This window comes from Callorhinus ursinus, unplaced genomic scaffold (genome assembly GCF_003265705.2).
Source record: "Callorhinus ursinus isolate GAN/ISIS: 27379988/994484 unplaced genomic scaffold, GSC_fseal_2.0 scaffold9, whole genome shotgun sequence".
Lineage (NCBI taxonomy): Eukaryota > Metazoa > Chordata > Mammalia > Carnivora > Otariidae > Callorhinus > Callorhinus ursinus.
In genome coordinates, this window is record NW_027397071.1 from 59,573,567 (window position 1) to 59,597,072 (window position 23,506).

General features: G+C 40.9%; 1 protein-coding gene across 1 annotated transcript in view; it reads right to left on the reverse strand.

Moving 5' to 3' along the window:
* The window catches only part of ZYG11A (zyg-11 family member A, cell cycle regulator), an 82,702-nt gene extending 61,810 nt beyond the window's left edge, over positions 1–20,892 (reverse strand). The window contains 2 exon segments of the mRNA XM_025871912.2: positions 3,874–4,039; positions 20,797–20,892. Of these exon segments, the coding sequence (XP_025727697.2) occupies positions 3,874–4,039; positions 20,797–20,886 (256 nt within the window). The 5' untranslated portion in view covers positions 20,887–20,892.
* Positions 20,893–23,506: the final 2,614 nt, after the last annotated feature.

Genomic DNA, 23,506 nt, shown 5'->3' on the forward strand with positions numbered 1-23,506 from the left:
CAAACAGGGGGAGTGGGGGAGGGAGAAGGAGGCTTCCCACGGAGCAGGGAGCCCAACTTGGGGCTCAATCCCAGGACCCTGGGATCATGACCTGAGCCAAAGGCAGACGCTTAATGACTGAGCTACCCACGTGCCCCACCACAGCTGGATTCTTTGTAGAAATTGGCCAACTGGGATGGGCGCCTAGGTGGCTCAGTCGGTTAAGGGTCCTGGGATCAAGCCCTGCATTGGGCTCCCTGTTTGGTGAAGAGTCTGCTTCTCCCTTGCTCTCTGCCATTCCCCCTGCTTGTGCTCTCTCATGTGCATTCTCTTTCTCAAATAAATAAATTCTTAAAAAAAAAAAACAAAAAAACTGACCAACTGGTTCTAAAATTTATATGGAAATATAAAGGACCCAGAATAGCCAAGACAATCCTAAAAAGAACAAAGTTGGAAGACTCGCACTTTCCAATTTCAAAATTTACTACAAAGCAACATTAACAGTCATAGAGACATTAGGACAGATATATTGTGCCATGGAACAGAACTGAGAGTAAGAAATAAACCTGTGCCTTTCTGGTCTTCCAATATATTTTTTAAGATTTTAAGTAATCTCCATACACAGTGTGGGTCTTGAACTCACAACCTTGCAATCAAGAGTCTCACGTTCTTCTGACTAAGCCAGCCAGGCACCCCATTGGCATCTTTTTAAAAAAACTGGATGACCAGGGGTACCTGGCTGGCTCGGTCCATACAGCTTGCAACTCTTGATCTCAGGGTTGTGAGTTCAAACCCCATGTTGGGTGTGGAGCCTACTTAAATTTTTAAAAATAAAAAAAGTAAAAATAAAAAATAATAAAAAGGGTGCCAAGACCACTCAATAATCAAAGGTAGACTTTTCAACAAATAGTGATGGGACAACTGTACAGGAACATGTTAAAAATGAAGCTGGACTCTTACACCTCATGCCATATCAAAAATAAACTCAAAATGGATCAAAAACCTTAGACTGTGTTAAGGGAGAAGAAACCAACACTCTTAGAAGAAGAAAATACAAGTGTAAATACTTAGGACCTTGGACTTGGCAATGGAATTTTAGATAGGGTACCAAAAGCAGAAGCCATAAAAGAAGCAGAATAATTGGCCTTCATCAAAATTAACTTTTGGGAGTCAAAGAATGCTATCAGCAATGTGAAAAGAGAATTCATAGAATGGAAGAATATAACTGCGAGCCAATAACTGATCAGGGACTTGCATCTAGAATATTTAAAGAAAACAGACATGGAGACATAATGTACAGCATAGGGAATATAGTCAGTAATAGTGTAAAATCTTTGTATGGTGACAGATGGCAACTAGATTTACCAAAGTGATCATTTTGTAACATATGCAATGAATCACTGTGTTGCACACCTAATGATGTCAATTATACTTCGTTAAAAAAAAAAAAAAAACTTGGAGTGCCTGGGTGGCTCTGTCGGTTAAGCATCTGTCTTCGGCTCAGGTCATGATCCCAGGGTCCTGGGATCAAGTCCCACATCGGGCTCCTTGCTCAGCAGGGAGCCTGCTTCTCCCTCTCTCTCCCTTTGCTTGTGCTCTCTGTCAAATAAATAAAATCTTTAAAAAAAACAACAACAAAACTCTTGGGGCTCAGAATGGCTCGGTTGGTTAAGCAACTGATTCTTGGTTTCGGATCAGGTCATGATCACGGGGTCATAGGATGGATCTCCGCGATGGGCTCCACACCCAGCATGGAATCTGCTTGAGATTCTCTCTCTCCCTCTGCCCCTCCCCCTGCTTACACTCTAAATAAATAAAATCTTAAAAAAAAATCTCGTCTCACAACTCAATAATAGAGGACAATCTAATTAAGAAATGGGCAAAGGATCTGAATAGACATTTCTCTAAAGAAGGTACGCAAATGCCCAAAAAGCATATAAAAATATGCTCAACATCATTACTCATTAGGGAAATGCAAATCAAAACCACAATAAATACTTAACACCCACCAGGATGGCTATAATCAAAAAGTCAAACAATGACTTTGGTGAGGTTGTGGAGAAATCAGAACGCTTGCATGCTGCTGATGGAAGCATAAAATGGTGCAGCCACTTTGGGAAACAATTTGGAAATTCCTCAAAAAGTTAAACATAGAGTTGCTGTTTAGCCCAGCAATTCTACTCCCAGGTACACACCCAAGAGAAATGAAAACATATCTCCACACAGAAATGTGTACACAAATGTTTATAAGCAGCATTATTCATAATAGCCAAAATGCAGAAACAACCCAAATGTCCATCAGCTGATAAATGAATAAAATGTGGTACTGTCATACAGTGGAATATCCATAGCCATAAAAATGAAGTAGTGACTGCTGCTACAACATGGATGAACCTTGACAATATTATGCTGAGTAAAAAAAGCCAGACATAAATGGTCACATACTGCATGATTTTATTTATATTACGTGTTAAGAAAAGACAAACTCATAGAGATAGAAAGAAGATGAGTAGTTGTTTAGGGTTGGGGAAACGGGTTAGGAGTTTCTTTTTAAGATGATGAAAATGTTGGGCTCCTGGGTGGCTCAGTTGGCTAAGCGACTGCCTTCGGCTCAGGTCATGATCCTGGAGTCCCGGGATAGAGTCCCACACTGGGCTCCCTGCTCAGCGGGGAGTCTGCTTCTCCCTCTGACCCTCCCCCCTCTCATGCTCTCTCTCTCTCTCATGCTCTCTCTCAAATAAATAAATAAAATCTTTAAAAGAAAAAAAAAGATGATGAAAATGTTCTAAAATTGATTGTGATGATGGTTGCCCAAATCTGTGATAAAAACAAACAAAACAAACCCCTGCCCACTGAATTGTACACTTTAAAAGGGGGAATTATATAGTATGTGAAATTATCTCTCAATAATTTGTTACAAAAAAGCCTTCTTAGTAAGAAAAAACTGTAGGGGTGCCTGGGTGGCTCAGTCAGTTAAGCATCATGATCTCGGGATCCCGTGTCAGGCTCCCCACTCAGCAGGGAGTCTGCTTGTCCCCCTGCCCCTCCCCTGGCTCATGCTTGCTCACTTGCTCTCTCTCAAATAAATAAATAAAATCTTAAAAAAAAAAAAAAAACTGTAACATGGTAAATTAAACATAGCCCCTGAAGGCCCGACTACTGTGGGAAGTAAAGGAAAAAATTTTCTAAGGGTTTTTTTTTTTTTTTAGATTTATTTGAGAGAGCAAGTGAGCACAAGCAGAGGGGGTAGAGGGAGAGAATCTCAAGCAGACTTCACCAAGCGTGGAGCCAGATGCAGGCTCAATCCCAGGACCCTGAGATCATGACCTGAGCAGAAATCAAGAGTCAGTCACTTAACCAACTGGGCCACCCAGTGCCCTAGAAAAATTTTTTTTAAATCTCATATTCACAATGAAAAGAGTAGGAGGGGTACCTGGTTGGCTCAGTCAGAAGAGCATGTGACTCTTGATCTCGGGGTCATTAGTTCGAGCCCCATGTTGGGTGTAGAGATTACTTAAGTAAAACGTAAAAAAAAAAAAAAAAAAGAGTAGGAGACAAGACTACAGCAACAGCATTTCAGAAGCTGGAGAGCAGATGGAGGAGTGGGAACTTGGTTTAGTTCCCCACCATCTTCTCTCTGCTAAGCCAATAGCCATAAGCCTAGAAGCAAGATAAATTTCCATCAAGGGATCCCCAAAAGACTCAGAGATTCAAATCTCCACACAAATAAAATGGTAATAATTTCCTTATTTCCCATCCACTTGTTGTGAGGAGCAAAACAGAAACTGTATATGAAAGTGCTTTTCAAATAGTAAAGTGCTATAAGAGTACAATATAAAGGAGCCTTATCAAAAAATATTAAATTAAATAAAAATAAAGGAGCTTTATCTTTACCTTGCCATGTCATTACCCCAAGGAATCGATCAGCTACTTCCTGAGGGAAACTCCAGTGCTCTGGAAGGCACAAGGTTCCGTCAGATCTTTCAGAACACAATTTCTCTAGGTTAGCAATCAGGACGTTCAGGCAGATATTGACCAAAGAGTAGGGAGATGCCTCCTCCTAGAAAACAAACTTTGTTAGAATACATCTACAAAAATTCAACATAAAAGTGGTCATGCAAAATACATCTAATTACTTGATGAGGATATCTGAAGATACATTCTCTTTACCCTAATTGTGATTTATATGATCTATATGTAATGAAACCACCTTATTCCAACTGTTAACTGAATGGAAAATTTTATCTATTATACTTTGTTCTAACTTGAAAAAAATTAAGTTCTCTCAATCCTTCACTCATCACCTGTTCTGTACCAGCCACTGAAAATACAGGATGAGCAAAATATAGTTCTAATCTTTTTGGAGCTACAGTTTAGTGGGGAATAAAACCAAGAAATCCGACAATTTCAATAAAACACAAGGGACAACTCAAGCAGAGATCACATGGTCATTCATTCAACAAATATTTATTCAGTGATTACTATGTCCCAGAGGATAAGAAGGAAAGCCTATGATTATCCTCAAGTGTTCACAATGTAAAAGGCTGCTATACCCAGGGTGCTGTAGAAGGATGAGAACCATAAGAGAGGTGAGAGCTATGGTCCCTTTCTCCTCTAAGAGAAACTGGCATTTGTTCATTCAACAATTTGAAAGGCATGGCACTGTGTTAGACACAACTGTATTAGACAAAGGCCAAACTGAGGTTGTTACCTTTGTCAAAGGCTTCAACATGGAATAATTCTTTGACCTCCATGGTCCAAAGTTTAAATTACTGCTTTGCAAATACCCTCAACTCCTTGTTCCCTCTCCAGACAAAATTCCATTCCTGGAAGAACTCCACTATCCAGTTTTTATAGCAACACGCAGCAGCTAATCATCTATGGAGAGGGGAAAGACTCACATAACATAGTGTGTCACAGGAAATTCATAATCATTTAACTTCAAATGAGCCCTCAGTAGCTCTGAGACAACAGCTCTGTTCACAAGATCTCTTCCAGACAGGGTACTCTCCCAACATCAAGCAAGAATTATTCCTTGGCTTCCACTTGTTCCTCAAACACATTTTATGCTGTTATCAGAATCTGACTCACTTCACTGAGAAAAATGAAGCCATCTCACCATTAAACTTAGCTGGAAACCACATGGATTTTTTCTTTATTCTCCTCTTACATGGAGAACATGTACCTCCTTGAAAAGGCCAACACTTCCATTATGTGCTGACTGGATTTCATCCCTCTTTGCCTTGGTTCCTCTTGTCATTTCTTCATTCGTACATACATATTTCAAACTCTCCTCAAATGGATCACTTTTTTTTTTAAGATTTTATTTATTTATTTGAGAGAGAGAGAGAAAGCATGAGGGGGGAAGATCAGAAGAAGCAGACTCCCCGCTGAGCAGGGAGCCTGATGCAGGACTCGATCCTGGAACTCCAGGATCATGACCTGAGCCGAAGGCAGACACTTAACGACTGAGCCACCCAGGTGCCCCTCAAATAGATCATTCTTAACATATAACTTATGCTCTCCTATATACCTTAAAAACAAAAAAACCTTCTGCTGACCCCCATATTCTCTTCAGTTACTCCTCTTCATAACTGACTTTCTCCGATAAGTTCACATGCTATAGAGTAGTCACCCTTATCTGCAGAGGATACGTTCCAAGACCCCAGTGGATATCTGAAACTGCCAACAGTACCAAACCCTATACCCACTATTTTTCCCTATACATACATACCTATGATAAAGTTTCATTTATAAATTAGGCACTGTAAGAGATTAACCTACTGTATTAAGTCATATGAATGTGGTCTCTCGCAAAATATCTTATTGTACTATAATCCACCCCTCTCGTGATGATATGAAATGATAAAATGCCTATGTGATGAAATGTAGTTAGGTAAATGACACTAATGACCTTCTGACAATACAAGAGGAGGAAGATCACCTGCTTCCAGACCACAGTTGATTTCGGGTAAGTGAAACCATAGAAAGTGAAACCTCAGATAAAGGGGGACTACTGTAATCACTTTTTCCTATTCATTTTTGTTTTGTTCTTTTAATTGAGGTGTAACTTACATAGAGCAAAAAAATTACTTTTTGTTGTATCCTTAGTTCTGTAAGTTTTAACAAACGCAATCATGTACCACCACAATATAGAGAACAGTTCTATGACCCCAAAATTCCCTAGTGTCCCTTTGTAGATACTCCCTCCCACCATCCCCATACAACAATAATCTGTGTTCTGTCCCCAGAGTTTTACCTTTTCCAAAATGTCATATAAATAGAATCATACAGTATGTAGGCCTTTTGAATCTGATTTCTCTCACTTTCCATAATGCATTCGCGATTCATCCATGTTGTGTGTTTTTGTAATTAGTTCCTCTTTATTGCTGACCTGAGCTGAAGGCAGTTGCTTAACTGACTGAGCCACCCAGGTGCCCCGGAATTCCATTTTCTGAGGTCTCCTGGAATATAACTCTTTTAGTCATTGATTTTTACTCATGGAGACTAATGCTTTATAAATCAAGACTGTGAGTGCATCTTTAGTGGGATTTTATTTGGAGGACTCCTATGAGGACTGAGTAGAATACATGTCACATCAGAGAGATTCTGCTAAACACCAGTTACCCCAGGGGCATTACCAGGGATCACTTTGATAATTTCTCAGCTACAGATTTCCTGAACCAAGCAACATATGTCATTTAAAACCCTGAATTTCGGACACCTGGGTGGCTCAGTCGGTTAAGCGGCAGCCTTTGGCTCAGGGCGTGATCCCGGAGTCCTAGGATGGAGTCCCACATCGGACTCCTTGCTCAGTGGGGAGCCTGCTTCTCCCTCTGCTCTGCCTGCCGCTTCGCTCCCCCTGCTTGTGCTCTCTGACAAATAAATAAAATCTTTAAAAAAAATAAAAATAAATAAAATAAAACGCTGAATTTGTGTGAAGACAGGCCTGTGATAGCAAATTTTTAGGAGATAGCTTTCCACTCAAAATCCAAGCCAAAACTGACAAGTTTCCCCAATTCCCTTTCCCATAAGCAGATTTTTTTTAGATATACCAGTTCACTAAAGTAAAGCCAGCCTTTGTTAGCCCATATTAATTATATTATACATATAGTTATAGTTACAGTCTCCACTCAAATTCCCTACCTGGTTTTGGGAAAAGCCTAGCCTCCAATCCCTGGTTATTGACATTGGTAAACATCAAAACTTCAGGGTCTGCTTACAGTGTTGTTTTCCAGCTTCTCTGAATTAGGTGGGAATGCTGGGGATTTCTCTTACTTTGAGAGTGTTTGTAACAGTTTATCCTGAATATTTAGTCTTAAGACCTTCTGACATTATTTGCCATATTGCTGAACATGACAGCCCCATTTTAAAAATACTGTATATTAAAGACTAAATCCACATATAAGATATCAAACATTCAAATATAAAAATGTAATAAAATATAAACAATATAAATCTATTTTTAAATATTCTTATATAGGGGCGCTTGGGTGGCTCAGTCGGTTAAGCGGCTGCCTTTAGCTCAGGTCATGATCTCAGGGTCCTGGAATCGAGCCCCACATCGGGCTCCCTGCTCCGCGGGGAGCCTGCTTCTCCCTCTCCCCCTCCCCTGCTTGTGTTCCCTCTCTCACTGTGTCTCTGTCAAATAAATAAATAAAATCTTTTTAAAAAAATATTCTTATATACCCCATAGCTTAAAGTGAACATACCAATATGGCTGGAGTCCCTTATTGTGTCCCTCCCTGATGTTATTTCCCAACCCTTCACCCAGAGACAATCATCTTGAATATTGTTTAGTTCTCCATGTTGTGAACTTTATGCAAACAGAATTATACTACAGTAATCTGCTACTGGTTTTTATTTCATAAATCAGTGTATGTTTTAGAGAAACATCCTATCTCATTCATTCTTCAAATCACTCTATTAGGTTTCCATCCTCCACCAAGACCACTAACGACTAATGTCTCTACCTCTGTATTATTTGACTACTGATTACATGACTCTAAATATTCATCTATAGGGGTACCTGGCTGGCTCCGTCAGTGGAACATGCGACTCTTGACCTCGGGGTCGTGAGTCTGAGCCCCATGCTGGAAAAGACTTTACTTAAAAATAAATAGGTATTAATCTATGAACCCAATGAATTCCAGATTATCCCCAGGTCGTACCTCTCGTTAAGCTAGTCTTAGATACCCAGTTGCTTCCCTGACATGTCTACTTAACTGTCACAAATACATCAAATTCACCATGTAGAAAACTGAACTTCCCCAGTCTTTTACTGCTCAATAAAATGGCATCACATCTATTTAGTTGTTTAATCTTTACTGGTACTTTTTTTTTTCCTTGTTTAGGCTTTAATTTTTGATCAACAACAGCAGACATTTACTTGTCAGTATCCCCTGTAATTTTATATTAAGAACCTCTTAGGGGCACCTGGATGGCTCAGTCAGTCAAGCATCTGACTCTAGGTCTCAACTCAAGTCTTGATCTCAGGGCTGTAAGTTCAAGCCTCGCTTTGGGCTCCACGCTAGGCATGGAGCCTACTTTATTATTATTTTTTTAAGATTATTTACTTATTTATTTATTTGACAGAGAGAGGGAGAGAGAGAGAGAACACAAGCAGGAGGAGCAGCAGAGGGAAAGGGAGAAGCAGGCTCCACGCTGAGTAGGGAGCCCAACATGGGGTTCGATCCCAGATGCTTAGCTGACTGAGCCACCCAGGCGCCCCTGGAGCCTACTTTAAGAAAAAGTGGGGTGCCGGGGTGGCTCAGTTGGTTAGGCACCTGCCTTTGGCTCAGGTCCTGATCTCAGGGTTCTGGGATCCAGCCCCACATCAGGCTCTCTGCTCAGTGGGGAGTCTGCTTCTCCTTCTCACTCTCCCTCTGTGCTCTCTCTCAAATAAATAAATAAAATCTTAAAAAAAAAAAAAAAAAGAACCTCTTAAACTACTGCCATGGCTAGTGATTTAGAAAATACATTCAAATGCTGAATCAAATCATAACCACATTGTCGGGCTGTCATGCTGCAGCTCACCTTTGGCATTTCAATTACATATGGCATTAGAGTTTTGATCTCCACAATGCGTTGAGAGCACACAAGAAACAAGACCATTTCTTTTAAAAAGCATCATTTGCCAAACCCTTTCTTACAATCAATTCTAAATCTTTCAAGAGAATCAAACAATATAAGCTCACATTGCAATCTGGATCGATCTAATTTTTTTTAAGATTTTTTTATTTATTTACTTGAGAGAGAGAGAATGAGAGATAGAGAGCAATCTAATTTTAATCACATTTCCCCCTTTTCTAGAAATTAGTGTGCTAAAAATAGCATGTTTTCAAACAAACTAACATAATGGCTAATTGTGTTCCTTCTACTGTCTCGGATGGATACAGAGTAACAAGAAAAATTTGCACTCAAAAACACTATTTTTAATTCCTTGTAATACAGAGAATTTTTAACAGTGTTTCTATAAGACACACCAATTTAAGATCAATAATTGTCTATGGGTGGTTAATTCTATTTATCAGCTGTCATAAAGCATGCATGGGAACTAGCTGCTGTGCTCAAGTACCATCTCTTGAAAACCAGAACATGAAAACAAATTCTGACCCACCAATAGGCCGTCAACGACCTTTCACTCAGATATTAAATTTCCCCAACGCTGAAATTAGAATAAAAAGCAGCTGTGTCTTTATATGACTTTTCCCCAGCAAGAGTACAACCCGGGACACATAGCAAAGCCTCAATGAGCACGTTAAAAGAATAAACAATAAAAATAATGTCAAGGTTCAAGAGTTTACAGTATGTACCAAAAAGTAAGAAGTATTCACAGACGCTTTACTTTCGGCAATAGATCAAGTTGCAAAAAAAGTTACATATATGATCTTTACAAATTATTTCATTTTGGGGTGCCTGGGTGGCTCAGTCCGTTAAGTGGCTGCCTTCCACTTAGGTCATGATCCTGGAGTCCTGGGATCAAGCCCTGCATCGGGCATCCTGCTCAGCGGGGAGCCTGCTTCTCCCTCTGCCCTTGACCCCCTGCTAGTACCCACTCTCTCTCTCTCAAATAAATAAATTATTTCATTACCAATCTACCTTGCTATATGAATTGCTATCTAGATGACCTTGCATTACTGCATCCTATAAAGAAAAGTTTGGTAACTATTTGTTAGAATGTGCATAATTTCCTAATTTATCTATTTCATAACTTTGATGATACTGGATTTGTTATTGTTGTTTCATTCTTTATAAAAGTAGAATATGAAGATATCTCAAATTCATTTTGGAAGTATGAAGAGGATAAATATAAGTAACTAAAAAGTGAAGTACCTGTACATTCAAATGTTTATTTTTAACCACTCCTTTATACAGACATATTGGGGAATGGAACAGTACTGAAAGAAGATTTCTCAGGATTAATAACACAATTTGATAAAGAGTAGAACATCTGAACAGAATTGGGGAGAAGAGGCAGTATCAACCTATCAAAACCCATTGTTTCTATTTCTTTTGTTTTACATGACAGTGCTTTATATGGAAGGTATACCATAAATTCAAATTAATTTAAAACAAAATCCTATCCATAAATACATTATTTTTAAGTCGGCTCTACACCCAATGTGGGACTTGAACTCATGACCCCAAGATCAAAACTGCTCTACTGACTAAGCCCAGGCACACCTCCTATCCATATATTCTAGTATATGTGCTGCTGAAGCAAGCACTTCTATCCATATATTCTAAATACACAATTTTATAAAGTATTCTTGTGAATTTGGAACATGCTCCTTGTAGTATGTGATTATTACAAGATCACATTCAAAGCCCATGCTATACCAATGGTGAATGTGAAATTCTATTTAAGCATAATATAGAATCCATTATTTCTCACTTTAAAGACCTATACTTTCTGGGCGCCTGGGTGGCTCAGTTGGTTAAGCGGCTGCCTTTGGCTCAGGTCATGATCCCGGAGTCCCGGGATCTAGTCCCAGGACGGGCTCCTTACTCAGCAGAGAGCCTGCTTCTCCCTCTGCCCCTCACCCCCCTTGTGCGCTCTCTCTCTCTCTCTCTCTCTCTCTCAAATAAATAAAAATCTTTAAAAATAAGTAAATAAATAAAATAAATACCTATACATTCTAGGAATAAATCAATTCCCTGTCCAGGATAGCCACCAAGTCAAACTCCATTGTCACAAACTTTGATTTAGAGTCAGCAGCTGTGTGACACATGAAGTTTTATATAAATGTGGATGGAGGGCGCCTGGGTGGCTCAGTTGGTTAAGCGACTGCCTTCGGCTCAGGTCATGATCCCGGAGTCCCGGGATCGAGTCCCACATCGGGCTCCCTGCTTGGCAGGGAGTCTGCTCCTCCCTCTGACCCTCTTCCATCTCGTGCTCTCTATCTCTCATTCTCTCTCTCTCAAATAAATAAATAAAATCTTTAAATAAATAAATAAATAAATAAATAAATAAATAAATAAATAAATAAATGTGGATGGATTATCACTAACCTCCACAATTCCTAAAAAAGAATTTTAATCTAAGGTTACAGAGGTAATGCACATACACTGCGTGCTAAGAAGTCTAGGTCCTTCCACCAACAGAGAAATTACTGATACTTTCTTGTTCTTAATGAACACCCCATACAAATACACATTTCCAATACTTAGCAAAATCCTAACAGTTCTACCTATCGGGTAGCTTCAACTTGCCACCTACCTCCCACCCAAATTCACCCCCTTATTCTTCACCCTGCTCTCTATTCCTGTAGGTAAGTGGATCCCATGAATAGATCCCCTTGCCCTGCTATCAGTTTGGTTCTGACAATGTGAAACTCCCAAAGAAGACAGGAGGGTGAATTAAGTTAGAACATGTATTCCTATCCTAGTGTGACTATACAAATGCCACAAAAAATGGGATGGCTCAAAATAACAGAAATTTATTCTCTCAGAGTTCTGGAGGACAGAAGTCCAAATATCAAGTCCCCTGTGAGCAGGGCCATTCTCCTCTGAACGCACTAGGCAAAAACTGTTCCTTTCTTAGCTTGTGGTGGCTCCTGGCTTTCCCTGGCTATGGCAACATAACTCTGATCTCTGTCTCCATCTTCACATGACCTTCCTCCCTGTGTCTCTAGGTCTCAAATCTCCTCCCTTTTCTCATAAAGATCCCACCAGTCACTGGATTTAGGTGGACCCTAAATCCAGATAATTTCAACAAGATTCTCAACTTAGGAACACCTGAGTGGCACAGTCTGTTGAATGTCCAACTCATGGGTTCAGCTCAGGTTGTGATCCCAGGGTCATGGGATCAAGCCATGTGGGGCTCCACGCTTGGTGCGGAGTCTGCTTGAGATTCTCTCTCCCTCTCCCTCTGCCCCTCCTGCTTGTGCTCTAGCCCTCTTTAGGATAAATAAATAAGTCTTAAAAAAAAAAAAAGATTCTCAACTTAATTGCATTTGCAAAGACCCTATCTCCAAATAAGGTCAAATTCATAGATTCCAGGAATTAGGATGTGAACATGTTTTTGGGGGGCATGGTTCAACCCACTACAGATTATTTCCCCAGCTCTCTCTCTTTAAGGTTGCCTTGAGGGGCTGTGTCCCGCCAATTACTGCTTTAAAGTTAGCTCTTTCTCCTGGCTATAGACTGAATGTCTGTGCTCCTCAAAAATTCTTATGTTGAAATCTAACCCCCACTTTGATGATATTTAGAGGCAGGAACCTTTGGGAAGTGATTAGGTCATAAGCCCTCATGAATGGAATTAGTGCCCTTATAAAACAGACTCCAGAGCACTCCCTTCCCCTTTCTGCCATGTAAGAACACAGCAAAAATATCTATGAAACAAGAAGTGGGTTCCCACCAGACACCAAATCTACCAGCAGACATGGACTTGATCTTGGACCTCCTAGCCTCCAAAACTATGAGGGGAAAAAAAAAAAAACTATGAGAAATACATTTCTGTTGTTTATAAGTCACCTAGTCTATGGTATTTTTGTTACGGCAGGCTGAAGACTAAGACACTCCTTCTGGGAGGTCATCTGGGCCCACGATGGCAATAGTTACTTAGTGGAGTAAAACATTATTGTGCTTTTCCATAACTCACCCTATTATCTTTGGAAGTAGTCCTTTAATTAAATTCTCATTGAATTATCCCTGTTCTGAATGTGTCATCTATTTCTTGCTGTGCATATGCCTGTTACACCTTCCAAATTAATTTCTAGTCCATCCCCTTCTCTCTAGCTATACTACCAATTTCTTTTTTTTAACACTATCAATTTCTTTTTTTTTTTTTTAAGATTTTATTTATTTATTTGACAGATAGAGACAGCGAGAGAGGGAACACAAGCAGGGGGAGTGGCAGAAGGAGAAGCAGGCTTCCTGAGGGGCTGATCCTAGGAATCCCGGATCATGACCTGAGCCAAAGGCAGACGCTTAATGACTGAGCCACCCAGGCGCCCCTACACTACCAATTTCTAATCCAAGTTACTACCATATCTTACCTAGAATACTGAGAAATTATAAATTAATTTCTCTACTTTTGCTCCTAATCCTTTTCCAATCCATCTCTACCTGGAGTCTAGACTCATCATTTCTAAAATATAAACTGTACCATGTAGCTCTAATAAACATGTTTTATTTATTATTAAGATTTTATTTATTTATTAGAGAGAGAGAGCATGAGTAAGCAGGGGGAGGAGCATAAGGGGAGGGACAAGCAGACTCTGTGCTGAGCACAGAGCCCGATGCAGGGCTCAATCCTCACAACCCTGAGATCATGACCTGAACGAAAATCAAGAGTTGGACAATTAACCAACTGAGCCAACCATATTTAACATGTTTTAAAGACAAGGACTTTAAGGGACACCTGGCTGGCTCAGTCAGGAAAGCATGTGACTCTTGATCTCAGGGTCATGAGTTTGAGCCCATGGATGTAGAGATTACTTAAAAATAAAATCTTAAAAAAATGTAAAATAAAGACAAGGACTTTAAAACAGATATTATAATTCATGGATATAAAGGAGAACATGAGCATAACAAGAGAATAAGTATGGAATCTCAACAGAGAAATGGAAGATCTGAAAAAGACCCAATGGAACTTCTAGAGTTGAAAAATAAAATGCTTAAAATAAATAATACATCAGATGAGATTAACAGATTAGACACTACAAAATCAGACATCAGTGAAGTTGAAGGTAGTGCAATAGAAACTATCTAAACTGAAACAGGAAAATGTTGGCAAAAAATAAATAAAGTATGCATAAAGCCACAAGTCCAATCTTAAGCAGTCTAATATAATAAACATGTGATTGAAACTTCCGAAGACAGGAGATAGAGGGAAAAAAATTTTTTTTTAAAATAATGGTCAACAAGGACACTGTCCTATCCTTGGAATGTATGCAGTTGTTTTTGTTAAATATTAATTGAATCTCACAGTTAATTCACTGAGTACAAAGAACAATTTAAACAAATGTGATGGCTTTCTTTAAAAAGTCAAAATATGTCCAATTAGATACAAAATATAAACCCACTGATCCCAGAAGCAAAACAGACCCAAAATGAAATAAACTAAAGATCCCACAATATGGAAAATGTCTAAAAACCAACAATGAAAAGAAAAATTCTAACATGGAAGGTTGAGGGGTAGATTGTGGCAGTTCTTTTTTTAAAAGTATGACCACTGAATTTTTATCAGATGCAAGACTAGCCAGAAGACGATGAATTAGTTTTTTTAAGTAGGTTCTGTCCTCAGTATGGAGCCCAACACAGGGCTTGAACCCATGACCCTGAGATAGAAACCTGAGCTGACACCAAGGGTTGGACACTTAACCGACTGAGCCACCCAGGTTCCCCAATGAAATATGTTTGTTTGTTTAAGATTTTTATTTATTTATTTGACAGAGAGATACAGCGAAAGAGGGAACACAAGCAGGGGGAGTGGGAGAGGGAAAAGCAGGCTTCCCGCGGAGCAGGGAGCCCAATGTGGGGCTCGATTCCAGGACCCTGGGATCACGCCCTGAGCCGAAGGCAGACGCTTAATGACTGAGCCACCCAGGCGCCCCTGAAATGTGTTTTTTAAAGATTTATTTATTTATTTGAGAGAGAGAGTGTGCACACAAGCAGGGGGAGGGGCAGAGGGAGAAGGAGAGAGAGAATCTCAAGCAGACTCCTTGCAGAGCACAGAGCTTGACACAGGTTTCAAGCCCATGACCCTGAGATCATGACCTGAGCTGAAATCAAGAGTTAGATGCTTAATGGACTGAGCCACTCAGGCACCGCCCCCTTTTTAAGAACAGTTTTTTTAAAAGAACAATTTTAAAAAACATTTTCAAAAGCAATTTTTTTTAAGTTTAGTGATAAAAGAAGCACTGTTTTACGTTTTGCAAATTCATTAGTGTGTAACTTAAGAAAATGGAGTCTTAGGGTCACCTGGGTGGCTCAGTCGGTTAAGCGTCTGCCTTCGGCTCAGGTCATGATCCCAGGGTCCTGGGATCAAGTCCCCAGTCGGGCTCTTTGCTCAGCAGGGAGCCTGCTTCTCCCTCTGCCTACTGCTCCCCCTGCTTGTGCTTGCTCTCTCTCTCTGACAAATAAATAAATAAATAAATTTTTTTAAAAAGAATGAAATAAAAATATTAAAACAAAACAAAACAAAAAAACTGTTACCTTTGAGTGACCATTAAAGACTGAGGGAAGGGAAAAAGAAAAAAAAGAAAGGAGAGAAACAGAACAGTAAGTCAATAGAAAAGATAAAATGGAACTTAGAAAAATGTTCAATTCAAAAGTCAGGGAAGGGCACGCCTTGGTGACTCAGTCAGTTAAGCATCCGCCTTTGGCCCAGGGTCCTGAGATGGAGGGGCTCCTTGCTCAGCAGGGAGCCTGCTTTTCCCTCTGCCTACCATTCCCCCTGCTTGCAAATAAATGAAATCTTAAAAAAAAAAAAAAGTCAGGGAAGGAAGAAACAAAACAACAAACAAAAGGACAAATAGAACATGAATAGTAACACAGTAGTCTTAAACCTAACAATTTTGAATAATTAGATTTACTCTAATTTAAAAGGCACACATTGTCAAACTGGATAAAAAAGACTTTTGTTTACAAGAGATGTGCTTTAAACATAAACAATACAAGACTATTAAACACTCATCATATGGAAAATGGAGTTAACTATTATTAGTGTCAAAAGAAGAAGGCTTCTGGGCAAGAATATTACCAGAAATCATAAAAATAAAAGGATTAAATCATCAAGAAGACATACTTCCTAACTGTATATGCACTTACTAACAGCTTTAAAATTCATGAAGCAAAAACTGAAATAAAAAGAAAAATCCACAATTACAGTTAGAAATAAACACCTTCAGCAATTGATAAAAAACAAGTAGCTGGAAAATGAGTAAGAATATAGAAAATTAATATTATCAACCAACTTGACTTGACATTCATAGAATATTATATCCAAAAGTACAATACATATTCTTTAAGTGCACATGAATGTGCACTAGGATAGACCATATCTGAGCCATAAAACAAATCTCAATAAATATAAATGGATTAAAATCATAGACATAGGGCACCTGGGTGGCTCAGTTGGTTGAGCAACTGCCTTCGGCTCAGGTCATGATCCTGGAGTCCCGGGATCAAGTCCCACATCGGGCTTCCTGCTCAGCAAGGAGTCTGCTTCTCCCTCTGACCCTCTTCCCCCTCGTGCTCTCTATCTCTCATTCTCTCTCTCTCAAATAAATAAAATCTTTAAAAAAAAATAAAATAAAATCAGAGACATAGTTCTATGATCATAGTTCTCTGACAACAATTACATTAGAAGTCAATTTAAAAAAAATTGTGAAATATCCCCAACTGTTTGGTAATGAAGCAATATATTTCTAAATATCCCATGGCTCAAATAAGATCTCATAATGGAAGTCAGAAAATATTTTGAGGGCGCCTGGGTGGCTCAGTGGTTTAAGCGACTGCCTTTGGCTCAGGTCATGATCCTGGAGTCCCGGGATCGAGTCCCGCATCAGGCTCCCTGCTCGGCGGGGAGTGTGCTTCTCGCTCTGACCCTCTTCCCTCTCGTGCTCTCTATCTCTCGTTCTCTCTCCCTCAAATAAATAAATATCTTAAAAAAAAAAAAAAAAGAAAATATTTTGAACAATATATCAGAATTTATGGGTATTAACCAAAGCTGTGTTAGAGGAAATGTATAGCTCTAAATGTTTCTTTCTTTTTTTTTTTTTTAAAGATTTCATTTATTTATTTGACAGAGAGAGAGAGCGGGAGAGGGAACACAAGCAGCGGGAGAGGGTGAGGGAGAGAAGCAAGCATCCCGCCAAGCAGGGAGCCCGATGCGGGGCTTGATCCCAGGACCCTGGGATCACGACCTGAGCTGAAGGCAGACGCTTAACAACTGAGCCACCCAGGTGCCCTGCTCTAAATGTTTCTATTATAAATAAGAAAGATATAGAATTAATGACCTAAGTTCCCACCTTAAAGAGATAAAAAAGAGAGTAAGTTAAACCCAGAGTAAACATAAGAAATTATAAAGATAGGAGCAGAAATAAGAGAAAACAGATGTACAATGGATATAAATCAAAGCCAAAAGTCAGTTCTTCAAAAAAACTAATAATATTACCAAATCCCTGCTAACAAAGACTAAGAGAAAGAAAAAAGAGAAAACACCAATATCAGGAACAAAAGACTGAACGTCATTACAGACCCTATAAGCATTAAAAAGATAATAAAGGAATTGTATGAACAATTTTGCCAATAAATTTGGTAATTCAGATGAAATACAGAAATTACTAAAATAACAAACTACAAAAACTGACAATCTGTTAGACATAACATTCCTAAACGTATGTGCACTTATTTCTTGATAAACTGACCCTTTTATAAATATAAAATGAAAGTATATGAATAGCTCTCCCAAAGAAATTCAAGTCTCAATGGCTTCACTAGTGAGTTCTATTAAACATCAAAGGAAGAAATAATCTCGGGATTGTGAGTTCAAGCCCCACAATGGAGGAAGAGTTTACTTAAAAGAAATAAATAGGGGGTGCCTGCAAGGCGCAGGTGGTTAAGCGCCAGACTCTTGGTTTCAGCTCAGGTCATGATCTCAGGGTTGTGAGATCGAGCTCCACACTGGGCTCCGCACTCAGCTCAGGGTCTGCCTCAGACCCTCTCTCCTGGGGCACCTGAGTGGCTCAGTCGTTAAGCATCTGCCTTCGGCTCAGGTCATCATCCCAGGGTACTGGGATCGAACCCGACATTAGGCTCTCTGCTTGGCGGAAAGCCTGCTTCTCCCTCTCTCACTCCCCCTGCTTGTGTTCCTTCTCTCACTGTCTCTCTCTCTGCCAAATATATAAATAAAATCTTTAAAAAAAATTAAAAAAAAGACCCTCTCTCCTTTGCCCCTCCACCCCGCTCTGACTCTCTCTCAAATAAATAAAATCTTAAAAAAAGAAAAAATTAAAAAAAAAGAATACCCATGCTCCACAAACTAAAAAAACTGAATAGGAAAAAGAATTTGAATAGGGGACATTTCCCAATTCATTTTTTGAGGCTAGCATTATCCTAATACTAAAACTAGGTAAAATATTTTCTGGAGAGCAATTTTCCTCATAAACATGGACATAAAAATACTTAACAAAATATCAGCAAACAGAATCCTGTGATATATAAAAAATACATCAAGACCAGGTGGGGATTATTTCCAGAATGTAAAGTTAAATTCACAATAAAATCCACCACATTAACAGAATAAACAACAACAACAAAAATACAGTCTTAAATGCTGAAGCATTTGATAAAATTCAACACACATTCATAACTTAAAAAATACTCCTAGCAAAGCAGGAATAGAAGAAAACTTCCTTAATTTGATAAAGGGCATCTATGGAAAAACCTACAGCCAGTATCATACTTAAAGGTGAAAAATCTAGAATACAAAGATGTCTACTCTCACAACTTCAACATTCTACAAAGGTCCTAGAAAATGCAATTCAGAAAAAGTTAACAAGGGGGCGCCTGGGTGGCTCAGTCGGTTGGGCGTTTGCCTTCAGCTCTGGTCATAATCTCCCAGTCCTGGGACTGAGCCCGGACTCCGGCTCTCTGCTTGGAGGGGAGTCTGCTTCTCTCTTTCACTCTAGCCTGTGTTCTCCACCCCACTCCAAATAAATAAATAAAATCTTAAAAAAAAAAAAAAAGGTGGGGGGAAGGAAATAGAAAGCATAAACTTAAAAAACAAAAAGCTGAACTAAAAGGGAATAAAGTAAAGCTGTCTTTATTTGCTGATGACATGACTGTGAAGAAAACCTTAAGAAATCTGAAAAAAAAAACTAGAGAAAAGTGAACCTAGCAGGTTGCAGAACACAAGATCAATACATCAAAAAAAAATTGTATTGTTTTTAAAAGTATTTACAGAATCAAAACTAGAGATCAATTTAACAAAATATGTGAAAGACCTTTATATCAAAAACCACAACACATAAAGGCAACATACACAAATGGAGAAACAGCATAAGCAAAAATGTATTCGTGCATTGTATTAATTTTTGAAGTTAATTAAAAATAAAAGCTTATAAATAATACAACTGTATACAGTACACTATGGAACCAGAGAGAAAACGGGTTGATCACTTTTCTAAGGAAATTTGTTTTAACTTCAGGCAGCGGCAACAAAAAATGTGCTTGAGATACTGTGCTAGCACACGCTTAAAAACCCAGCTGTTCCATTAGGTACAAACAAATTTACAAATCATATAGCAGCATTTAAAAGTGAGTCCAAAAAAGTACAGGAGCACAGGCAAGATCTTTGCAGGGCACAAAAGCCTTCCAACAAGGCGCTGTATGCAAAGTACAACCTCAGTGAATATTTCCTTCCCTCCGTATTTTAGGTTCACTAGAACCTTCACTAGATTTTGAGTTCTACGAGGGTGACCCTTGGGGCGTTGTAGAATGTGGAGTCTGACTTCAGAACACCTGATGTCAGGTTCAGGTTCCTGAGCAAATCAACTAACTTTCAGAGTTCTCAACTTCTCCACACACCAGTAAAATGGAGACTATCAATGCCTACAAAAGACAGGAGATAACCAAATTACTCTAGAAACGAGACACAACACACAGTAAGCAGCAAATACACTCTTCTGGTTTGCGTAAGTTTAGTTTAGTTTAATAGGAATCCCGGGGGGGGGGGCTCGGGGGGAGGGAGAACACGTGAAATGAAGGAATTTCAGTCCTGGGGTTCCAGTTCTCTTCGCCGGGCTCAGGAGGGTCTTCCAGTTAGAGCTGCCAGGCCCAAGGCCTTGGGTAATAGGGACTGCTGGGTCACAGCCTCTGTGGGGTACCACGTCCACAATGCACGTGGCAGTAAGGTCGAGGTTTGGGCCATCTGGCTCCATTTTGACAGTAATAAGCGCCACCGTCTACTGCCGGCCAAGCCTAGTGCTATGACCAGAGCTTACGTCCAAACTTATCCCACCCTGCAAAAGACCGGCTGCCTTCCGCAAACAGGTAAGAGTCGGAGACCGAGGAGAGGCCTACCCCCTCCCCAAGGTCACCCGGGGGACGGCACTTGCCCGCGCCGCGCCTCCACGCTAAGGCGTGAGGTGAGCTCGCTCGGCCCGGAGGCTGGGACGCCCTGGGCAGAAAACTCCCTTCCAGCAAGCACTTCCCCAGCGACGACAGGAGCCCAGCCGCGGCTCAGCCCTTGCCTTTACCCCCGCGTCGGCCAAACGAACCAGCAACTGCCCCCGCGCAGTCCCCGACGACTCCCTGACGAGCGTGGCGTCCCGCCGAGGTCCGCGTCCCCGCCCCCGTGCTCACCTGCACCACGCAGCAACCCAGCGCATCCTTCTGAGCGTCAGGAGGGACGATGGTCCGGGGCGAGAGGCCCGGGTGCAAGAAGTGAACCATGGCGACCCCCTTCGGTGGGGCGTCAGGAGAGAGCGGGCGACGAGCCGGGAGTCGAGTCCGGACCAGGATCCCGCGAGAGGAGGAGTCCACTCCAGCCGGGAGGCAGCTTGAGCCGCGCCGGCTCCTAGGCAGCGTACGCAGCCCTCACGCCGGTCCGTCCCGGCCGCGAGAGTTTTGAAACGCCCGGCGTGGCGGCGCGCACGCGCCCGCCGCAGCCTCGCCCCTCCCGCGGAGGCCTGACCGCCGCAGACCCCGCCCCCAGGATGAGCTCTCCCCTCGCCTATTCTCCCCTCCCCCACCAAAGCCGACCACTACCCCACCCTGTCAGGGCCCAACCGTCCCCCTTCGGGCACCCTGTCGCCGCCGCAAGCAGCCTAAATACCTGCTGTGCCACTCACCCAACTCCTACTCACCCCTCTGAGACCAACTTCACAGATACCTATACCTCAAAGATTGATAGCGCATTCCTGTCGCCGCTCTAAAGCCTGCCCACAGACCACTTCAATGAAGTTGGGAAATAGAATATGTTTTTATTTTTGTTTTAGTAATCTCTATACCCATCGTGGGGCTCGAACTCAGGACCTAAGATCAAGAGTCGCATACTGGGGCGCTTGGGTGGCTCAGTCGTTAAGCGTCTGCCTTCGGCTCGGGTCATGATCCCAGAGTCCTGGGATCGAGCCCCACATTGGGCTCCCTGCTCAGCCAGGAGCCTGCTTCTCCCTCTCCCACTCCCTCTGCTTGTGTTCCCTCCCTCGCTGTGTCTTTCTCTGTCAAAGTCAAATAAATAAAATCTTTAAATATATATATAGAATATATACTTTAAAGACCTTTCTCCTAAAACTCCAGCACAGGCACCTCTATTGTATCAGACTTCGCTTTTTCAGCTCCTGACATTGGACGAATCAAGTACCAAAACCAGGGCGCCTGGGTGGCTCAGTTGGTTCAGCGACTGCCTTCGGCTCAGGTCATGATCCCGGAGTCCTGGGATTGAGTCCCACAGGGGGCTCCCTGCTCAGCAGGGAGTCTGCTTCTCCCTCTGACCCTCCCCCCTCTCATGCTCGCTCTCTCTCTCAAATAAATAAATAAAATCTTTAAAAGAAAAAAAAACAAATACCAAAACCACTTCTGACCTCTTAAGTCCACAAAATGAACTAGTCCACTTTCTTCTAACCTACAAGGTTCCAAGAAGATCTTTATAACCTGCTCCAAGAAATAAACCCTTAAAGAGCAGTAAATTAGTACACTTTAGCTAATTTAAGAAAAAATATGTCTTGGGCGCCTAGGTGGCTCGGTTAAGCGACTGCCTTCGGCTCAGGTCATGATCCTGGAGTCCCGGGATCCAGTCCCGTGTGGGGCTCCCTGCTCAGCAGGGAGTCTCCTTCTCCCTCTGACCCTCCCCCCTCTCATGCTCTCTCTCTCTCTCTCTCTCTCATTCTCTCAAATAAATTAATTAGTTAATTAAAAAAAAAGAAAGAAAGAAAAAATATGTCTTGAAAAGGGTAGTTCTAAAAGTATGAACCTTGGATTTGAATCCTGGATTGGAATGCCTGCTCAGCCCTATCTACTAAGTTGTAAACCTTGGGCAAGATTCTTAATTTCTCCGAAACTCAACATCCTCATTGGTAAAGTAGGGTAAGAATGTTTTAGCACACAGAGTTATGTAAAGATTAAACAAGATAATGTACATAAAAAACATAATGCTTGACACATAGTAAGTCCTTGATAAGTGGATTGAAAGTACAAATACTTTGCAAAATGCTTTCCTTTCACATTTATTCTTTTATTTAATCCTTATACCAAAAAAAAAAAAAAATCCTTGTCAGTAGGTATCTCCATTTTACCCACAGAGAAACTGAACACCTGAGAGGTTGAATAGACAAGGTAAATTGTACCCACCTAATGAGTGGAAAACCTGACAGTCAAAATCCAGTTTTCTAACTCCTAGCCAGTAAATGTTCGGGGGGTTTTCAGTGGACTATTTCATAGCTTCTCCTCTATCCTCAGACTTCCAACACCTCCTCCCCCAACCATATTCTCAGCTGCCTGTTTTACTGAAAAAAGAAAAGCAATTAAAAAAAAAAAAGGTACCAAGCTCCCGCCATCACATCTACCCACCTATCTGTATTGGCTGTCTTTGCCTTACCACCTATTACTATCACCTATTTTGCTCTTACCTAAGGCCAACTCCTGCACTTGGACTTGTCCACTAGATCTCATCCCTTCTTGTTTACTCAAAGATATCATCCAGCAGCGTCCTTTCTTACTCCTGCATTATCATTTTTTCCCTCTTTCTTGGATCATTGCCACCAGCGTACAAACAAACTGAGGGGTGCCTGGCTGGCTAAGTCAGTGCAGCGTGGGACTCTTGATTTTGGGTGTTAAGTTCCAGCCCCACTTTGGGTGCAGAGATTGCTTAAAAATAAAATCTTTAAAAAAAAATAAATAACTGGGGCACTTGGGTGGCTCAATCAGTGAAAGCGTCTGCCTTGGGCTCAGGTCATGATCCCAGGGTCCTGGGATGGACCCCGCATTGGGCTCACAGCTCAGTGGGGAGTCTGCTTCTCCCAATCCCTTTGCTCCTCCTCCCTGCTTGTGCACTCTCTCTCAAATATGTACATAA